The sequence below is a fragment of the Chionomys nivalis genome, chromosome 1 (genome assembly GCF_950005125.1).
Source record: "Chionomys nivalis chromosome 1, mChiNiv1.1, whole genome shotgun sequence".
Classification (NCBI taxonomy): Eukaryota; Metazoa; Chordata; class Mammalia; order Rodentia; family Cricetidae; genus Chionomys; species Chionomys nivalis.
Genome location: NC_080086.1, coordinates 110,832,342 through 110,853,461, shown reverse-complemented (window position 1 = coordinate 110,853,461; position 21,120 = coordinate 110,832,342). Strand labels below are relative to the sequence as shown.

Genomic DNA, 21,120 nt, shown 5'->3' with positions numbered 1-21,120 from the left:
CTGTTTTACACACTCTTACACACACAAAAAAAACCTGTCTCAAAAATCAAAACAGAACCAACAACAAAAAAGAATCACACTTTGTTCTCTCAGTGTTTCTACATTTAAAAATGTATCTATTAGTTTTTGTTTCCACTGCTTTGAACATTTTATTCACTTCATTACTCACTTGTATGTCTCTGTGTATGTATTTATTGGGAAGTATGCATGTGACTGTCAGAATACAACTTTCAAGACTCGGGTTTTATTTACACAGTGTAAGACCCAGGGAGGTAACTGAGATAATCAGGTTTTGCATGAGAACTACTCTTGATGCACCTCATGACCAGCTTTCTTTCAACCCTCACAATGGAGGCGAGCTGATCAAGTGCAGCACCGCATACTCACGCTGCAGCACCGCATACTCACGCTGGTAGAAGTGCTACCCACCGCACTTCTTGTCACTGTGAGATCACACGGGTTGTATAGGGATGTGAAACAGAAATGCAGGCATATTCTGGCTGTACGGAAGATGTTTCTGAACACTATAAATTGATTTTTCACATCCATTTCAAAGTTTTCCACCACTATAAAATTCTTTTATGGATATAATCAGAACTATGATTGCTAAAGGCTTTTCCACATGATCACAGATGTATGGCATCTTCTAATCTTTCATGAGCATTACACCAACTGGAACTGGGGAAGGCTTTTCCACAGTGCTTATATGCATAAGGTTTCTTTCCCACAATGCTTACATCCATTTGCCTTACATCCATTTGCCAACTGGAAGTGAGGGTTTTTTCAACGATGCTTAGATGCACAAGGTTTCTCTCCACTGTGACTCCTTTCATGAATGTTATGATAACTGGATCGGGCGAAGGTTTTTCCATAATGCTTACATGTGAATTCTTTTATGATTATGACAGGAACTCAAAATGGCAAAGGTTTTGCCACAAGAATACACACACAAGGTTTCTCACCAGTATGAACTCTTTTCATGAATGGTATGTAGAACTAGTCAAGCCGTTTCCACAATGATTACGTACATAAAGCTTTTCAGAGTGAATTCTTTCATGTCTCTTTTGATTAGAAGAACTCCTGAAGGCTTTCCCACAATGCTGACATGCATAAGGCTTCTTTCCAGAATGAATTCTTTCATGTCTCTTTTGATGAGAAGAACTCTTGAAGGCTTTCCCACAATGCTGACATGCATAAGGCTTCTTTCCAGAGTGAATTCTTTCATGAAGGTTACGATAATACGAGGTGGAGAAGCTTTTCCCGCAATGCTTACATGCATAAGGCTTATCTCCAGTGTGAATGATTTCATGTCTCTTAAGATAAATGGAGCGGGTAAAGGCTTTTCCACAGTGCTCACACGAGTAAGGCTTCTCTCCAGTATGAATCCTTTCATGAATGTTACGATAATAAGAAGTGCTGAAGACTTTCCCACAATGTTTACATGCATAAGTCTTCTCTCCCGTGTGAGTTCTTTCATGAATATTACAGTGCTTGGAACTGTTGAAAGCCTTTCCACAATGTTTACTGGCATAAGAAGGCTTTACATTATGATTTCGTTCGTGGCAGTTATGCAGACTGGGAATGGTGAAGGTTTTCCCACAGTGCTTACATGCACAAGGCTTCTCTCCAGTGTGAACTCTTTCATGAGTGTCATGAGAACTCAAAGTGGCGAAGGTTTTGTCACAATGTTTACATGTGTACAATTTCTCTCTAGTGTGGATTCTTTCATGAGTGTTACAAGAATTGGAACTGGTGAAGGTTTTTTCACAATGCTTACGTGCAGAAGGCTTCTCAGCACAGTGACTTCTTTCGTGAATGTTATAATTACTAAAACAGGTGAAAGCTTTTCCACAATGCTTACATTCATAAGGCTTTACTTCTCTGTGAGTTACTTCATGTTTCTCAAAACACGTTTTCTCACGTTGCTTACAAATGTAACTTCTCTCTCCAAGATGACTTTTTTCATGGTTGACGGGGTCACTGGAATCAATGAAAGCTTCTTCACAATGCTTACACACAAAGGGTTTCACTCCTGTATGGATTCCGTGATCTTTCCGGTCACGTGTACATCTCTTTAAGATGTTCTCACTGAGTTTATCTCCAGTGTAAGTTCTCTCCTGAGGCTGATCAGAAGGAAGACTCCTGCAGGCTTCATTACATTGTTGGTCTTTATAAGGTTTGTCTTTAGGAGAGGTTTCAAGTACCTGAAGTGATTCAGAATGACTGATATCTTTCCAATGTTTCGTTGGTTTAAAAGACTTCACCACAGCTTCCTGACATTGAAATTCATTGCTTCTACTTTGGTCTCTTTGATAAACTTGTAAGGATGAATGATCAATGACGTTCCTTTCATGTAATCTGTTTTCATGTACTGTTTTTGCAGGAGGCACGTCATTATTAACCATATTCTCTGGAGTAGATTCCTGGTTTTCATCACACTCAGTATCACGCTGATATCCACAGTCTTTCTCAACCACTTGAGTATCACGCTGATATCCACAGTCTTTCTCAACCACTTGAGTATCACGCTGATATCCACAGTCTTTCTCAACCACTTGAGTATCACGCTGATATCCACAGTCTTTCTCAACCACTTGAGTATCACGCTGATATCCACAGTCTTTCTCAACCACTTGAGTATCACGCTGATATCCACAGTCTTTCTCAACCACTTGAGTATCACGCTGATATCCACAGTCTTTCTCAACCACTTGAGTATCACGCTGATATCCACAGTCTTTCTCAACCACTTGAGTATCACGCTGATATCCACAGTCTTTCTCAACCACTTGAGTATCACGCTGATATCCACAGTCTTTCTCAACCACTTGAGTATCACGCTGATATCCACAGTCTTTCTCAACCACTTGAGTATCACGCTGATATCCACAGTCTTTCTCAACCACTTGAGTATCACGCTGATATCCACAGTCTTTCTCAACCACTTGAGTATCACGCTGATATCCACAGTCTTTCTCAACCACTTGAGTATCACGCTGATATCCACAGTCTTTTTCAACCACTTGAGTTCTGCAAAAACAATGAGAACAGCATTGTTTTTGTAGATAGGGTTTCTCTGTATAGCCCTGGTCACCCTGGAACTCACTCTGTAGACCAGATTAGACTCAAGCTCAGAGATTTGCCTGCCTCTGCCTCCCGAGTGCTGGGATTAAACATGTGTGCCACCACCATCTGGCTGTAAATTGCTTTCTATTGAATAAAAATTACCCCAAATTTCGGCTGAGATCTCTGTGGTCCTCTTCAATATTTTCTTCTAGTGTTTCCTCTAGAAATAAACCCAAAGAGTTCATTATGACAAATTCAATGCTTAAAAACAAGTAGAATCTAGTTCTTATGACATGGATGCATTCATTAAATTCTATAAATATTCCCTGCAGGAATTCAAATCACAACACCACACACATAACCAGGACACAGTTGCTCTCTGACTGCTGACGGAATAAGCAATGGCAGTATGCTGGTGTTTACTTTTTATTCATTTATTTTTACCTGTGGAGAGCAGGTTCAAAAATGTTTCCTTCATCACATCTCTGTAGAGTTTCTTTTGCCTATCATCCAACATCGTCCACTCTTCTACAGTGAAGAACACAGCTACATCCACAAAGGCCACTGGTTCCTATGGTGCACATATTAGGATGGTTAGTTTTAACAGCCAGGTTGATGACATACAGAATCATCTAGGACAGAAATTACTGAAGACAGCTCTATAAGTGATTATGTAGATAAAGGTTAACCCAAAACATCCATAGGATACTGTCTTGAGTTTTTGCTGTAAGAAAGGCAGATACACAGTCTCAGTTACTATTCTGCTGCTGAGATGAAAGCTCATGATCAAGTCAGCTACTATAAAAGGAAGCAACTGATCAGGGCTTGCTCACACAGTCAATGATTGTCACAGAAGAATCAGGACAGGCATGGAGTGGGAACAGTAGCTGAATGTTTTACTCCTGAGAAAAGGCAGCAGGCAAAGAGACAGACACAGTGCCTGGAATGGGCTTTTGAAACTCAAAGACCACTCCTAATGACATCCCCTCGCACATCATTGCCACATCTCCTAATTCTATGCAGCTACTTCTACTAACTGGGGATGAAGCTTTCAAACATATGAGCCTATGAGGGCTATTCACATTTAAAACAACACATCTACCTATTCGAGATGCAGCATTTTGTGAAATATAAAGGGTTTATATTAGTGGAAGGTGGGAGCCGAGACACAGGCAACTAAACACCAATCTAGTTCTGATTGTGTGGATTTGATCAGCTGCTTCAGAATCCTGCATTTTACAGACTATACCCTTAAATTGTAAGATAAAATAAACTCGTTCTGTCTCAAGTCACTTTTTTCTGAGTCATTTCTGACAGACAGATGAAAAAGCCTAACATAACAAATACATTTTTTTTTTTTTTTGAGACAGGGTTTCTCTGTAGCTTTGGAGCCTGTCCCGGAACTAGCTCTTGTAGACCAGGCTGGCCTCAAACTCCCAGAAATCTGCCTGCCTCTGCCTCCCGAGTGCTGGGATTAAAGGCGTGCGCCACCACCGACCAGCCTAACAAATACATTTTTAAAAGAGTGGGACCATTGTTGTAAATAAACCTAAGCAGGTTCTCTGTGGGCATTTAGAACTTGTTTTGGAAGGAATGTGAAGGAACTGGCAAGAAAATTTTCTTTAGAGAAGGAAAAATCTAGAACACATTGAATGGATCTAAGAAAAAAAGGTTAATAGAAATGGCACGGACCAGGAAGGTTCAGAGGAGACAAAGAGTCAGGAATTTCATTCAGTAAGGGCTATTCTTGTGCAATTAGGATTAAGAACAGAGCTGTGTTCTGTCCTACATCAGAGAACTTGAAATGAACGTGAATGTAGAAAGTGTCGAATACTTTAGTAGAAGAAACGAGGGTGAACAAACTAAAATTCCAAACAAGCAAAGCAAATGGAACTGATGACACGATTAGCACTAACCACTGAACAACAGCGAAGCAGGCAAGCACAGAGCAAACACAGGGCCTGGGACTCTACTTGGCTTGGGTTTGCACAACGTCCTCTCTGAACAATGAACCTAGCATTGTGTGGGTATCCTTTGAACAAACATCTTTAATGGGCTGTACTGATATCTGCTTTAAAAATAGCAACAAGGGGCTGAAGAGATGGCTCAGAGGATAAGAGCACTGGCTGCTCTTCCAGAGGTCCTGAGTTCAATTCCCAGCAACCACATGGTGGCTCACAACCATTTGTTATGAGATCTGCCACCCTCTTTGGAGGCAGAATGTTGTATACATAATAAATAAATAAATCTTTAATAACAACAAAAAAGCAACAAGCAGTCCCTTTAGTAATGGCATGGTAACTCCTTATTGTACTCAAATACCTTTTGGGAATCATATGGAACATAGGGGAAATAGGCAGACCTGCACTGAAGTAGTCTGAGGTACATGTGCAACAAGGTAACCTGTAGTCTCAAAAGGAATGTTCAAGAATAATCTTTCTTTTTCTGTTGTTACAATATTTTTTCTTCTAAACAACTGGGCTTGCATATGTTTAGAGTCTGATGACTCTGGGAATGTCATATGCATTAACAAGGTTTACCAAATGACATCCTGTCAGTCAAAACACTAAACCTCTGTGGATGCTGTATCCTTCAGCAACCAATTCCTCTTTTTTTCAGTCTCCCAGCTAGCTGTTGATATGCGTGAGCGCCCTCACTCATGTAGGCTGTTAACATCTTTCACTGTAGATTGATTCCTACAGTGTGCCTTTGCTTTGAATCAACTGGACCCTGCCCAGATCCCAACAACCAATTAATTTAGTTCCTGACAAATGGGTACATAGAGGGAAGTAAATCAATTCTCCTCTCATTACTAAAAATTTCCCTCTCACTTTCTATACCTTTTTCATTGTGACATCTGTTGCTGCAAAAAAAAATCAGTTTTGTCAGTAAGAATCATCAACCTAAATAAATCATCGACCATGTTCTACAATAAAGGATAGATCATTTCTGATTATGTTTTTCCTCCAGGAACAGATGAGAAATTGTATAGATTGCTATTATCTCAACTTGACACAAGCTAGAGTCATCAGAGAAGGAGCCTCTGTTGAGAAAAATGGCCCCATAAGATCCAGCTGTAAGGCATTTTCTTAATTAGGGATCAGTGGGAGGTGGCAAAGCCCATTGTGGATGATGCCATCTCTAAGCTGAGAGTCCTGGGTTCTATAATTTATTTATTTTTATTTTATGTGCATTGGTGTTTTGCCTGCATGGATGTCTGTGTTAAGTGTGGGAGAGATCCTAAAACTGGAGTGACAGACAGTTGTGAGTAGCCAGGTAGGTGCTGGGAATTGTACCTGGGTTCTTTGGAAGAGATGTCAGTGCTCTTAACTGCCGAGCCATCTCTCCAGCCTCCGTCCTGGGTTAGAGTAGTATATCATTTATGTTATAATAAATAAAGCTTTCCTGAAGATCAGAGAGTAAAACAGTCACACTGGCCAGTCGTACAGATCAGGCAGTGGTGGCACACACCTTTAATCCCAGTAACCACACTAGTTAACCATAGAGGCCAGGCAGAGGTGGTGCACGCCTTTAATTCCAACACAAGAGAGGAATAGAAGATGGAAGGAAACAGGTCCCAGTTCAGGCTCATTCTGAGGATTTGTGGAGGCAGGACTGCCATTTGGGTCTGAGGAAGAGGTAAGAGGCAGTGGCTGGCTGCTTTGCTTTTCTGACTTTCAGACTGAACCTCAATATCTGTCCCTGGGTTTTTATTATTCATGCTACACTGGGTTCTTTAAGAAAGCAGTCTGAGGGCTGGAGAGATGGCTCAGTGGTTAAGAGCATTGCCTGCTTTTCCAAAGGTCATGAGTTCAATTCCCGGCAACCACATGGTGGCTCACAACCATCTGTAATGAGGTCTGCTGCCCTCTTCTGGTCTGCAAACACACACAGACGAACGAACGAACGAACGAACGAAAGAAAGAAAGAAAGAAAGCAGTCTGAGAAAGTCATGAGAAGCAGCATTCCTCCATGGCCTCTGCATCAGCTCCTGGCTCCAGGTTCCTGCCCTGCTTGAGTTCCTGTCTTGCTTTGGTGATAAACAGCAACGTGGAAGTATAAGCTGAATAAACCCTTTCCTCCCCAACCTGATTTTTGGCCATGGTGTTTCACCACAGTAATAGAAATCCTAATTAAGATAGAAATCAATAGAAAAAAAATGAAAATTTGCTTAATAGATGATTCTGCCATATTGCATACAATGTAAGAGTCCTCAGTTTGAATTTAGGACAATTTCTCTGACTCAAATCTCCAGCTTGAGATTTAAGGGAAGAATTATATTTCCTTTTTCTTGCTCATTCTTCTTCCCTGTGTTTAATTTAGAAGATCAACCTAAACAAGTGATTTCTTACTGACTTATAACTACATCAGTTACAGAAATAATAACTATGTTAAATATGAACAGTTTAGTTTTAAAGTAGGTCTCTGGCCAAAGACATAAGGGAAACGAATATGCTTACTGAGAAGGCACACAATATCAGAAAAACGAATGCTTCAAATTCTTAAAGTCACCAAAGCACTTTCAATATTGTCTGTCAAAAATTTTGGCATAATGGGATTGGTCCTCAAGAAGGTCACACACAGGCAAAAAAGGCTTTGAAACGATTGGTATTTTGGATTGGTATTTTGGAGATGGAGAGTCTTTGCTCTCTGTGAGTGTGGCCACTGGAATGCTGTCATGCTACAGTGCATGGCCACACACATCTGCACAGGCTAGCTGAACTCAGTGGGTTAGAAAAACTAAAAAGGAAACCAAAAGACACATAAAATTAAGAGCCAGGTGTGCTGATGGTGTAAGGGCTAGATACGATTACATCACTTATATGTAGGAAATTCCCAACAATAAACATATATTTAAAACGGTTGTTATCTTTTAATATAAAACAGTAAAACAGATGTAGGGCTAGGATACAGGTAACCAGGTGTAAAGCTTGCTGTGCAAGCCTGAAGACCTCAAACCCCATGGAGGATGAGGAGAACAGCGAATCCTTACCGTGGGTGGGAGTTTAAACTGCTGCAGTTAACAAGCCATCAGTGTGAGCTTGTCTCAAAAGGGAAAAATAGAAATACTATTTCATCCAGCGTACATCTCTCCTCGTATAATGAAAACAATCCATACACTACAACAGATACTCGCATTCATGGTCATGGCTGCTCTAGTCCCAATGGCTAGAGAAATATCAGCCTGGATATCCATCAGCTGATGTCTGGATAACGGTCACATACACAAGCACGCTGGAATATGACTCCGTAATGACCAAACTGAAGTGCTGGATGGAACTGGAAATGTAACTATCCTGTGCCAGGTAACCGAAAGGTACAGAGTCAAATGCTGTCTCTTTACCTCATATATGGGTTCTATCTTTAACCTCTTCCTGTATGATTCAGAACTGGACTGAGTGTCTACACAGAGCATGGAGAAGGCAGGCTCCATGGGATCTGTGCATAGGTGGGATTGGGACGAGAACGGTAGTAGGCATGTGATGTGGTCGACACGGTATGGCTATGGGAAAGGGAAGAGAGGAAGAGTTTACTGTATCAAGGTTCAGGATTCTCCTCGGCTATGCAGTGCTTTCCAGGCCAGCCTGCTGGTACACAAGGGGCGGAGCAAACCTTTAATCCCAGAATGCATGAGGAAGGCCAGGGAGAACTCCAAGTCTAAAGCTAGTCTGGTCAACACAGCTTAGTTTCAGGGCTGCACTGAGAAACCCTGTTGCCAAAAGCAAAACAAAACAAAAAGAAAGAAAAAATAATATATTAAATACTAAATAGAAATCAACAATAAAATGAAAATCATAGTGACCACACACAAGTGTAATAAATGTATTATAAATGTACAGCACACTCAAGTAAATTTTTAACAAAACAATGTCTCCAGCAGGTAAGCAGCTTGCTTTTCATTCTCTCCGATGAATGTTTCAAGGCTTTTCAATTGCTCAGAAATTACATTACCTACAAGACCCAGCTATCTGAAGGCTAAAGGAAGGAGCTGAAATGTTAGTACTTTTCCTCAAGGAATGTAATCTTGAAAGTGACTCCTTACAGAAAACACACTCCCAATCTCTTCTGCTCCAAACAGTGTACAGCAAAACCAGGAGCAGCAATGAAATTCAATTTAATTCCATGAAGCTCTTCACCAGACTCGCTGCCCTTTTTCATATTCGGCAAAGTTTGGAAAACTTCGCAAAATTCCAACTTTAACCTCAAATTTGATCACTGCATGCCACTCCTCCCAGGGCAATGGTAGGATGAAGGCGAACCACACCTCCCGTTCTGCTCCTGAGATCCAGTCCAGAGTCTCACATCCAGCTCTGTTACAGAAAACCTGCTGTGGTCTCCCTTTCCTCTCTCCCCAACAGATCACAGAGACCCTCTCCTCCCACATTCCTTCCTCCAGCTCATCTCATTTTCCCAGTCTCTCACACCAGCAGCCATTCCCTGGGAACACAGCAGCTGAGCAGGCCAGGAGAAGGTTAAACAAATCCCTTCACTACCCCCTCCTCTCCTCCAAAGGCAAACCCCCACCTCATCCCCCATCTCTGCAGCAGAACACTTACACAGCCTTCCTGCACACTCTGCCCACATCTCCTGGGGATCCCACAGACCTTCTTTTCCTTTCTTCCCTCTGCCCACTTGCTGTTTTACCCTAAGCCCCAGCTCAGAGCAGGCATTCTCTGCTAACAACAGACCTCTTCTGTCTGGGAAGCAAGTAGACTGACTGTCTGTAGATCTTCCCCTCTCCTTCAGTTCCTACAGATCCAAGCCCTAAGTCTCATCCTCAGTGATATAGCAGAACTGTGGGGTGACTTCGCTTCACTGTCTCCCCCCATTCCAAGGAGATGAAATAAGTAGACCCTAGATGAACTCTGTTCTCCTCTCTCCTGTGAAGCCCAAACGACCCCTGGCTTATTCCCATTCCTAAGTGTCAGCTTCAACACCCAGAAACACATTTTATCTGGAACCCCTAGTGGCCACAACTATCAGATCTAAAGACAAGTTCCTACAGGCAACACATAGCCATCAGACTATGAAAACCCAGAGGTGAAACAGACACCAAAAAACAAAACACTCATCCAACAAAGATACAACCAGAAATCAGTATCTAGACCTATAATTCACCCCAAACTCAGATGCCTTGATGCCAATATAAAACACAATCAATAACAATAGGGCAGTATGTTTCCACCACAGCCCAGCTATCCTACAACAGGTCCTGAATATCCCAACATAGTTGAAGCACAAGAAACAGACTTTAAATCTCACTACATGAATATTTAAGAGGTCCTTAAAAATGGAAATGAATAAATCCCTTCAAGAAAGCCAAGAAAATACAAACAAACAGAGGAAGGAAATGAATTAAGTTTTTCAAGACCTGAAAACGGAAATAAAAGTAATTAAAAAAAAAAAACTCAAGAAATTCTGGAAATGAAAAATTTAGGAATTCGAACAGCAACTACAGAGGCAAGCTTCACCAACAGAAATAATAGGATGAAGAGAGAATTTCAGGTGTTGAAGAGACAATAGAAGAAATGGATACATCCATCAAGGAAAACGTTAAATCTTAAAAACTCCTGACAAAACATCCAGGAGATCTGGGACACTATAAAATGAGCAAACCTAAGAAAAATAAAAATAAATGAAGAATACCACTTCAAAGGTTCAGAAAGTATTCTCAACAAAAAACTATCCTAACCTGAACAAGGGCATGGCTATAAAGGTACAAGAAGCATACAGAACATCAAGTACACTGAACTAGAAAAGAAAGACCCACTGGACAGTGGTGGTGCACATGCCTTTAATCCCAGCACTCGAGAAGCAGAGTTAGGCAGATCTCTGTGAATTTGTGATCTCTGGTCTACAAGAGCTAGTTCCAGGACCGGCTCCAACGCTACAGAGAAACCCTCTTTCTAAAACACTAAACATACAGAACAAGAAAGAGTATTAAAAGATGTAAGGGAAAAAAACCAAGTAACATATAAAGGCAGACCTATTAGACTGACTTCTCAATAGAAACTAAAAGTCAGAAGACTGGGCAGACGTGCTGTAAACTCTTAAGAGATGATGGCCTACACTATTATACCCAGCAAAACTTCCAAATACCATAAATGGATAAAATAGGATATTCCTTGATAAAGTCAAATTTAAACAATATTTACTCTAAATCTAAGTGTACAGAAAATCTAAAAGTACAACTCTAACCTACATAGGTTAACTATACCCATGAAAAAACAGGAAATAAATAATCTGTGACCAGCAAAATCAAGAGAAGGGAAAGCACACACATGCACGCGAGCACACACACACAAACACACACACACACCATCACCACCACCAGTCAACAAGACAGACAAACCATTATTCAAACTAATTAAAAGGCAGAGATAGAATATCCAAATTAACAAAAAGAAAGAAATGAAAAGGTATAACAACATACACCAAAAAAATCCAGAGACTCATAAGGACATGTTTTAAAAACCTGTACTCCACCAAACTGGAAAATCTAAGATACAGATAATGTTTGGTACGACTTACCAAAGTTAAACCAAGATCAGGCAGACAATTTAAATATAATCCCTCATGAAAAAGGAGTAATTAAAAGTTTCTCAACACTTCTCCCCCCAAAAAATCCAGGACCAAAAAGTGTTTCAGTTCAGAATTCTACCAGACATTCAAAGAAGAGTTAATGCCAATGCTTTTCATATTATTCCACAAAAGCGAAATGGAAGGAATATTGCCCACTTAATTTTGTTATGCCACTGTTGCACTGATACTCAAACCACATATAGATCAAACAAAGAAAGAGAATTACAGACCAATTTCACTTACACATGAATGCAAAAATACTCAGTAAAATACAAACCCGAGAACACATCAAAAAGATCACCCACCATGATTAAGCAGGTTTCATCCCGGAGATACACAGATGATTCAACACATAAATGTATTCCCCCATATAAACAAAACAAAATACATGATCATCTCATTAGACGTCACTTTGATGAAAACCAACACCCCTTCATGGAAAAAAATCCAAGAGAGATTAATGATACAAGTCATAATAAAGGCATTTTACAGCAAGTCAATAGCCAACATCAAATTAAATGGAAAGAGATGTAAAGAAATTCCACTAAAATCAGAAAAAAGAAAAGGCTGTGCACTCTCCCCATATCTACTCAATATAGTACTTTAATTGCTGGCTAGAGCGGTAATAAGACACCTGAAGGAGATCAAGGGGCTACAAATTAGAAAGGAAAAGGTCAAAGTATCTCTATTTGCAGATAATGTTAGGAATATTTCCTAATATTAGCTCTCTGACGACACGAAAATTCCCAATCAAGCCAAATCAAAATAACTAACCAAGCTCTGCACTGAATTCAGGTTGTCTTGGCCCTCGCCTCAGGGCTACCCCATGTTCCCCTACTGGCCTGAGCCCTTTTGAGTTGCTTTATGGCAGGCCCTTTCTCCTTAACCATCACCTCCCAGTTCAAACTCCTCCACTGGCAGGGTACCTACCCCACCTCTCCCTTTTAAGGTCCCTTCTCCGTTCACACGCTGACAGTTGTCTCCCTGCCCCCACACCAGTGGACCCTAATGCCCCTAAACCTGCCCCGCGCTCCCCAGAGGACAGAGTACTTCTCACACAGTTAACTCCTAGCTCTCTCTGCATGGGGGTGTTGTGATTTCCAGTGTCCAGGTTGCTGGCAGATAGGGCACAACCTCAGAGCAGGTGTATATAGGGCACAACCTCAGAGCAGGTGTAGTGCAATATAGTGCCAAGTGACCATTTAGGCCATGCTTGACAGAGCCCTGTGATTGGCTTCCCTTGTCCCCCTTCCTGTGACCTTAGGGCAGCTGCTAAGGCCTGGGCCTGTAGATTGTTGTAGCTTTGTCTGTCAGGAAGACTTAGCTGATTTCTCTCGGGCATTAAAAACTTTAAAGGCCATTTTCACCAATTCCCGTATAGGAGTTTGGGGACCATCCTCAACCTTTTTTTTTTTTTTTTTTTAAAAAAAAAACTCTTTCCTAATATCCAGTACTGACTGAGGTAGCAGACCGATTAGTAGAAAAGGAAGCTGGCCGCTTTTTTACCTGAGAGAGATTTGGAAGAGAAAACGGAGCAGGGGAGGGACTAGCCCAGTAAGGAGAGGCAGTCCAGGAGTGGAGCTGTGTGGTAGGAGAGGGGGAGGGGGAGGTGGAAGTTGACCTTGAACCTCTGACCAGGGGAGGGGAAAGAACGTTGTTCCAAAGGAGGGGTGGGGAGTCTGGGCTTGAGGGAGTGGGGGAGGGGCCAGTGCCTCTGGCAGCTTGGTGCTGTGAGAGAGACTAGCTAAGGGGGAAGGGGCGAGAGCACAGAGACCAAAAAACCATATATATGTAAGCTCTGTTCATTTGTATCAGGCAGGCTCAATTTAAAAGATTTCTGTAAGAGGCTTACAGGGACAAAAACAGACCTGGCTTTGAACTGGAAGTGCCCATTTTAGAGTCAATGCCCAACCATGTGGCCTAAGTCCATTTCAGAGCGTCCTCCAAAGTGGCTCTTAGGTCCAAAAGGGGTTGCGGAGATTGAATGCCCGGCATCCCGGTACACACAGATCTCCTCAGCCAACCCCGATCCTGCAGGATTGACCGCAACCTGATTCGAATTCCCAGCGTGAGCTCACGACTTCAATGGAAATCCGAAAACGACAAAAATAAGTACGAATGGGTCCCCCAAAACCCTATAGCATAGACAAGAAAAGGGACTCGCCAAGACGCAGCCGCTGTAGCCCAGAAGCTGGTTTTAAGCGTGGCGTAGAGAGCTCGAACTCTAGACTAGGGGCCTTTCAACATGAGGCCTGCCACGTGGAAAGGACCTGCCCTAGCTTGGCGGGAACCTCCAAATGTTAGGAATATCTCCTAATATAGCTCCCTGACGACGCAGAAATTCCCAATCAAGCCAAATCAAAACAAGCCAAATTAAGAATTATCCAGCTGAGTCTTCCTGACAGACAAAGCTACAACAATCTACAGGCCCAGGCCTTACCAGCTGCCCTAAGATCACAGGAAGGGAGACAGGGGAAGTCAATCACAGGGCTCTATCAAGCGCAGCGGCCTAAATGGTCACGTGGCATTATATTGCACTACACCTGCTCTGAGGTTGTGCCCTACCTGCCAGCAACCTGAACAGTGGAAATCACAATGCCCCTGTGCGGGCTTGTCTTCAATGCCAAGCCACGGTGGTCTGGCCTCATCACCATCGGCAAGTGAAACTGTGTTAGCCTTCAAACGTCTCAGCCTTGCAGAAGATTGACGCTACCAAACGTGGTATATCCCATAACCCTCTCCTAGGGTCATGCTACAAGTGGCGGGTAAGTCCATTACTTTTATTCTCACTCGGGCCTTAAGTTTCCCTCACCAATTTCAGTTACAGGGGTAGACGGGACCTGTTCCTCCCCACTTAAAACTCTGCCACTGACCTACATTCTTGGACAATTTTTCTCTCATTCTTTCTTAGCGATACCGGCTTGCCCAGCACATTTACTGGGTGGAGATATCCTTAGCCGCTTCCCCCAAAGCTTTGTTCCACTTCTTGGAGTCCCTTTTAACCCCGCCCATCTCCAAGATTCTATTTTACAGGTTCACTCCTCCTGCCAGACATGTGCCCAGGCCAACCCACAAGGAGCTCTCCACATATACCAGCTTCGTGGACACCAACCGGGCAAAGATTGACAGGTTAATTTCACCCATATGCCTAACTTATAAAACACCCTGTTATCTCTTAACTCTTGTGGACACTTTTACAGGATGGATAGAAGCGTTTCCAGTCTCCAGGGAAACAGCAGATGCGGTGGCTCAGGGTCATGGAGCTCGTGTCAGAAGCTCTCAACATCTCCTGGACAATGGGACTCATCAAACAACCTACCAAGCTCTCCACTGAATTCAGGTTGTCTTGGCCCTCGCCTCAGGGCTACCCCATGTTCCCCTACTGGCCTGAGCCCTTTTGAGTTGCTTTATGGCAGGCCCTTCCTCCTTAACCATCACCTCCCAGTTCAAACTCCTCCACTGGCAGGGTACCTACCCCACCTCTCCCTTTTAAGGTCCCTTCTCTGCTCACACGCTGACAGTTGTCTCCCTGCCCCCACACCAGTGGACCCTAATGCCCCTAAACCTGCCCCGCGCTCCCCAGGGGACAGAGTACTTCTCACACAGTTAACTCCTAGCTCTCTCGAGCCTTGATGGACAGGACCTCACACGGTAATCCTCAGCACCCCCTCGGCTGCCAAGCTCTTGGGACACCCATGTTGGTACCATCTCTCCAGGCTCAGGCAGGTACCTACTCAAGAAACTTGGTCTGTCCAACAGACAGGACGTTCCACCTTCCGGTTTCCCAGGATGCCACAATAAAGGGCCTACCTGCTCCTCATTCTGGCACACATCTTTAGCGATAACAGTTTTTTTTTTCCCCAGACACCTGCCTTCTCATCTCCCCCAAGAAATGATGCCTGCTTCTCCAGGATGACAGATCTTGGGATGCCTTTCCAGCCACACCTCTCGCTAAACGTGGACACGTAGCTCTTCCCTTCCCCACTCTGCCCCGTTCCCACAGGAAATAGCCACATTTGAGTCTAAGCCCTTTTTTCCAAAGAGAGCCTAAATGTTTGTCATAATTACCGTTCCAATTTTCTGTCACCCCTATAGCCAAAGAGTCTGGAATGTTAGGTTGGGAGCGTAGGCCCCAGTCCCTCCACATCTATCCCAGCCCCTAGGCCTGGTCTGGACTTCAAATCCCAGCAAGCCAGGTCCTGACCCCTCCCCAGGGTACTTAAGTGATCCCCCCCCCCCAAAAGAACACGTGGTCTCCCTTTCTTCCTCCCAGGGGTCGTGTTCCTGAGGCTTCTCAGTTTCCCTCTCGGGGCCACCCGAGAGCGCAGATCTCCCATTAAACCTGGATATTTCTTAATTTGGCCTGTTTTGATTTGGCTTAATTGGGAATCTTTGTGTTGTCAGGGAGCTAATATTAGGAATTATTCCTAACATTTATGATATATAAAGTCATGTTTGGCTGCTATCTCTTAGAAGCCTGTTCTTTTCTAATGAGAGACAGGGAGTGGATCTGGAGGGGAGGGGAAGGAGAAAGGAACTGGCAGGATAAGAGAGGGGAAACTATAATCAGGATATATCATATAAGAATGAAAACGTTTTCAATAAATGGAAATAATAAACCGCTACAAACAAATAAAATGCAAAACAAATTGAAATTTCTCTCTTTAGGCAACTGCAGTCAGAGGAAGAAGAAAAAATTCCTGAAGTGGGCCGGGCGGTGGTGGCGCACGCCTTTAATCCCAGCACTTGGGAGGCAGAGGCAGGTGGATCTCTGTGAGTTCGAGACCAGCCTGGTCTACAGAGCTAGTTCCAGGACAGGCTCCAAAACCACAGAGAAACCCTGTCTCGAAAAACCAAAAAAAAAAAAAAATTCCTGAAGTGTCATTTTGTAAAACTAAAGTAAAACCAACCAAGCAAACAACAAACAAAACCCAACAAAACAAAAGGAAAAATGCAAAACCACATTGGATGAGGTGTTAAGGGGCTGAGACAGCTGTGGGAAATTTCTCTCACACCAAAAGGTAAGGGAAACAATTCCGAGTCAGACCAGATGGGGTAGGGGAATGAAGACGCGTGAAATGAAATCCAAGGTAATAACGGAAAAAAAAAAATCTAAACCAGCGCAAACCGAAAACTCCACAGATCACCCAAGTCCCCACACAGCACAGCCTGGATGATCAACAAGCTGGATCAACAACCCGCCAGCGCTGCAAAATCCGTGTAGCACAGGTTCATGGCAAGGACCCACCCAAGAGTGCTGGGATTGTGATGAAGCGGCTTCACAGGACACAAAAGTGGGGCGCTCGGGGCTCAAGGCCGCCTGTGGGGTGTACACTTCAAGCACAGGTGGGCACAGGCATTGCTGAGCCAGACTCCACCTTCCACTGGACTTCACAGCGCCTGAGGAAACCCCACGTGCTGGCGTCACATAACTCCAAAGCAACTAAAGTCCCACATCCGCCCCCCAGGATTCCAGGAGCCCAAGGTACACTCACCATTGTGTGCTTCTGATGTGTCTAAGTGTCCTCCCAAAGAAGTCCGCAGTTAACAGAACGCACAACCGCCCCAAACAGATACAAGAATCCCCTAGCGTTAAAAAGGCTTACGGCACGAGCGCTGCAACCATCCGTACTCCTGATTGGACAGTTCAGCGTCTTGTAGTAATCTGGTCCCTGATTGGCGAACTGTACTCAGCGCGAAAAGTATCAAAACATTTTAGGAAAGCTCTGCTGCAAGTCCTGATTGCCTGCTCTCTAGAAGAACGCGAACTTCTGTGAATTCAAAGCCATTCAGGGCTACATGGTGAGACCCTGACCAAAAACGAAACAAAGAAGCCCGGCATGGTTGTTGGAATTTCTAATCGGGATCTCTAATTGGAGGCTAGCCTGGTCCAGAGAACTAGTTCCCGGACAGACCATAGTACCAGAGAAAAGCTGTCTCGGAAAACCAAAACAAGTAAGGAAGCAAAAATAAACAACAGCAACAACAACAACAAATTTTAAAACAAAAGCTCTAGCATATTATCCGTCCCCTGTGGAATGAACCTGTTCCTTTCCGGGATTTCACTGCATTGTAAGACTACATACTCTGGGATTTGGGATGCACTCAACTCACTGCGTCACACACCCCGTATTTGCCATCTGCCCTTTCCATAAAGATAGTGCCTTAAGTTAGCTCAGTCCAGTACTATCTCTTGCCCCACGGGAAGAAAGGGCTAAAGAGTAGAAGCAGGCCCCAAGTAGGTTCAAACAGGAAACACACCTAAGGCTTGATAAGAAACCTCAAAGATAAGGGATGAGGTAAGATCCCATGACTTTCTCACACGTGACTACAAGTTTCAAAGTATCCATTTCTGCCAATATACTAGATATTCCCTTGTCTTCGTAAGGGTTCTTATTGCTGTGATAAAACACAACCACAGTCAATTTGGACAATAAAGGTGTTTTCCATTTTCACATCACACTCTATCACCATCAAAAGAAGAGCAGGAAATGAAGACATGAAACTAGAGTTAGGAATGGAAGCAAAAGACATGGAAGAGTTAATTAGCGGCTTGTTCTCAATAGGTAGCTCAGTCTTATGCCATGGAGGACCATCTGTCCGGGTACAAGTGTTCCTAATGAACTGGGCCCACCTGCATCAATCCTTAATCAAAACAATGATCAGTGGGTTATTGTAGTTGGAATTTTGAGCTGCTAACCAGTTCCCAAATAAAAACACGGAGACTTATTATTAATTATAAATGCTCAGACTTAGCTTAGGTTTGTCCCATGCACTCTTTTAACTTAACTTTTTACCTATTCATCTGTGTTTTACCTCGGTGCTTTTTACCTTTTTTTCATTCTGTAAGTCCTACTTTCCTGTGTCCTTTGTGTTTAACTGGCTCCTGGAATCTCCTTGGTGTCTCTTTTCTCTCTTCTTCCAAGCCTAAATTCCTCCTTCTACTTACTCTCCCTGCCTGGAAGTCCTGCCACACATCTTTACATGGTTAAGCAAATATTGTCCAATACGTTATGGTAGTGCATGCCTTTAATCCGATGTTAGAGTTGGCAGTGGGAGGTGTTGTTCTCTAGGTTTTCAAGACCAGTGTGTTCTATATAGCAAGTTCCAGATCAGCCAGAAATACCTCGGGTGAGATCCTTTCTTGAAAAATGAACTAAAGAAGAAAATTCACTATAGAGTTGCCTACAGGAAAATCTCATGGGAACATTTTCTCACTTGAGAAAACCTCTTCCCAAAGGACTAGCTGTGTTAATTTGACATGAAACTCACCTGAAACACCAATTGTTTATTGGTGTATTTGCTTCGAATACCTTTTTTAAAAAAATATTTATTTATTATGTATACAATAGTCTATCTGTATGTATGTCTCCAGGCCAGAAGAGGGCACCAGACCTCATTATGTGGTTGCTGGGGATTGAACTCATGACCTTTGGAAGAGCAGGAGATGCTCTTAACCACTGAGCCATCTCTCCAGCCCCTTTGAATACCTTTTTACATCCTTTTATATATGGAAATATCTTTCTCTGATGGTGTTTCTTGATGACAACAGAAAGATCTTATTTTCTCTGACATGCTATTTGGTGTCCCTTTGTTGGGAAACATTAAGTATCATTAGTGGATAGGCGAATGCCTTTAATCCCAGTACTCAGGGGGAAGAAGCAGGTGAATCTCAGATTTCAGTCAAGACTGATCTGCTTAACAAGTTGCAGCCCCTCCATGTTTACAAAGAAAACCCCATTTGAAAAATAACAACCGCCCCCCAAATACCCAGATTGATAGAAAACAGTCTATACTTCAAAATAAGTTTTCAAAGCCGGGCGGTGGTGGCGCACGCCTTTAATCCCAGCACTTGGGAGGCAGAGGCAGGCGGATCTCTGTGAGTTTGAGACCAGCCTGGTCTACAAGAGCTAGTTCCAGGACTGGCTCCAAAACCACAGAGAAACCCTGTCTCGAAAAACAAAACAAAAACAACAACAAAAAAAAAGAAAACCAAAAAAACAAAATAAGTTTTCAAATTTTAAAAACAATCAACAGACCAAACCGTGGTGGCTCAGACCTTTGATCCCAGCACATGGGAGGCAGAGACACATGGGTCTCTATGACTTTGAGGCCAGCCTAGTCTACAGAGTAAGTTCAAGAAATGCCAGGGCTACAGAGAGAAATCTCACCTTAAAAAAAAAAAAACAATTAGTAAAGAACTGTTTAAACTGCCCAACCCCTAGGCCATCAGGAAATGGGGTATTTGAAAAAGTGAATTTAGGTCAATTTTGTGACTTCATCTTTTACATGTCAAATGACCAAGAATAAGAAAACACATGATAATAAAGGTTTGTCTTGTAACTGAAGAGATGGCTCAGTAGTCAAGAGTGTTTGTTGCCTTAAAATAGGGGTAGAAGTTGTTCCCATAACCCAGGGCAGGTGGCTCACAAGTGCCCGTAACTCCAAGTCCAGGTGGTCTGACGCCTTTTTCTTCCTTTTTTTAATGGTTAATCTATTTTTATTTTATGTGCTTTGGTGCATATTGAGGAAACTCTTTCAGCCACTCCTTTGGGCGTGGTCTCATGTACTATAAGTGCAGATGAAAAGCATGTGTGCCCCCCCCCTTTGCTGCTGGATTCAGTTCCAGTTCCCAGTGCATGCAGAGGACTGTAGATCACCACTCTTACTGTGAGTTTATCTCCAAATAAATAAAACCTTTGTTATACTCCATTCTGGGCTACTGTGGAATTCTTTGATACAACTACAGGTGCATTGCCTGCATGCATGTTTGAGTGAGGGTACCAAGTCCTCTGGAACTGGTGTTACAGAGAGTTGTGAGCATCCTTGTGGGTGCTGGGAATTGAACCCAGGTCCCCTGAAAAAGTAGCCAGTGCTTTAACTGCTGAGCCATCTCTCTGCAGAGCTGTGATCTGACACCTTCTTTGGGCCTCCTTTGGCACCAACCCTTTTTTTTGTTTGTTTGTTTTTGTTTTTCGAGACAGGGTTTCTCTGTGGTTTTGGAGCTTGTCCTGGAACTAGCTCTTGTAGACCAGGCTGGTCTCGAATTCACAGAGATCCGCCTGCCTCTGCTTCCCGAGTGCTGGGATTAAAGGCGTGCGCCACCACCACCCGGTGGCACCAACCCTTTCATGCTGACATGCACAAAGACACAAATAAAACAAAACTATGTGTTTCCGTAATAATCAAGGTCTTCTTTTTCCTATTTCCATTTTCTCCTCCTTAACATGTTCTCACATGTGAGTTAGAGTATTGCTGTTTCAGTAATTCCCGTGTGTGCAGGTAGATGCAAGCAAACGAGTCAAAGGAGAAAGAAGAAAAAAAAAACTCTGTGAGAACAAATTAGAAGAAACAATCGCAAACTGTAAGACCATATGTGAGACCAAAACAAGAGCAATATACCTTTCAGGTTTAAGCTTCTGTCTGGAGTTAATACTGTTAAAATAAGCTCCTGTTTGTCCTGTGTTATGT

General features: G+C 43.0%; 1 protein-coding gene across 1 annotated transcript; it reads right to left on the bottom strand.

Annotated features, from left to right (window-relative positions):
* Positions 1-374: 374 nt before the first annotated feature.
* Positions 375-17,207, bottom strand: LOC130869474 (zinc finger protein 14-like). Its single transcript, XM_057761681.1, has 4 exons — positions 17,145-17,207; positions 3,511-3,637; positions 3,229-3,286; positions 375-3,030 (listed from the first exon to the last, which is right to left on the bottom strand). The coding sequence occupies exons 1-4, from the start codon at positions 17,145-17,147 to the stop codon at positions 978-980; spliced, it is 2,241 nt and encodes a 746-aa protein (XP_057617664.1). The 5' UTR covers positions 17,148-17,207; the 3' UTR covers positions 375-977.
* Positions 17,208-21,120: the final 3,913 nt, after the last annotated feature.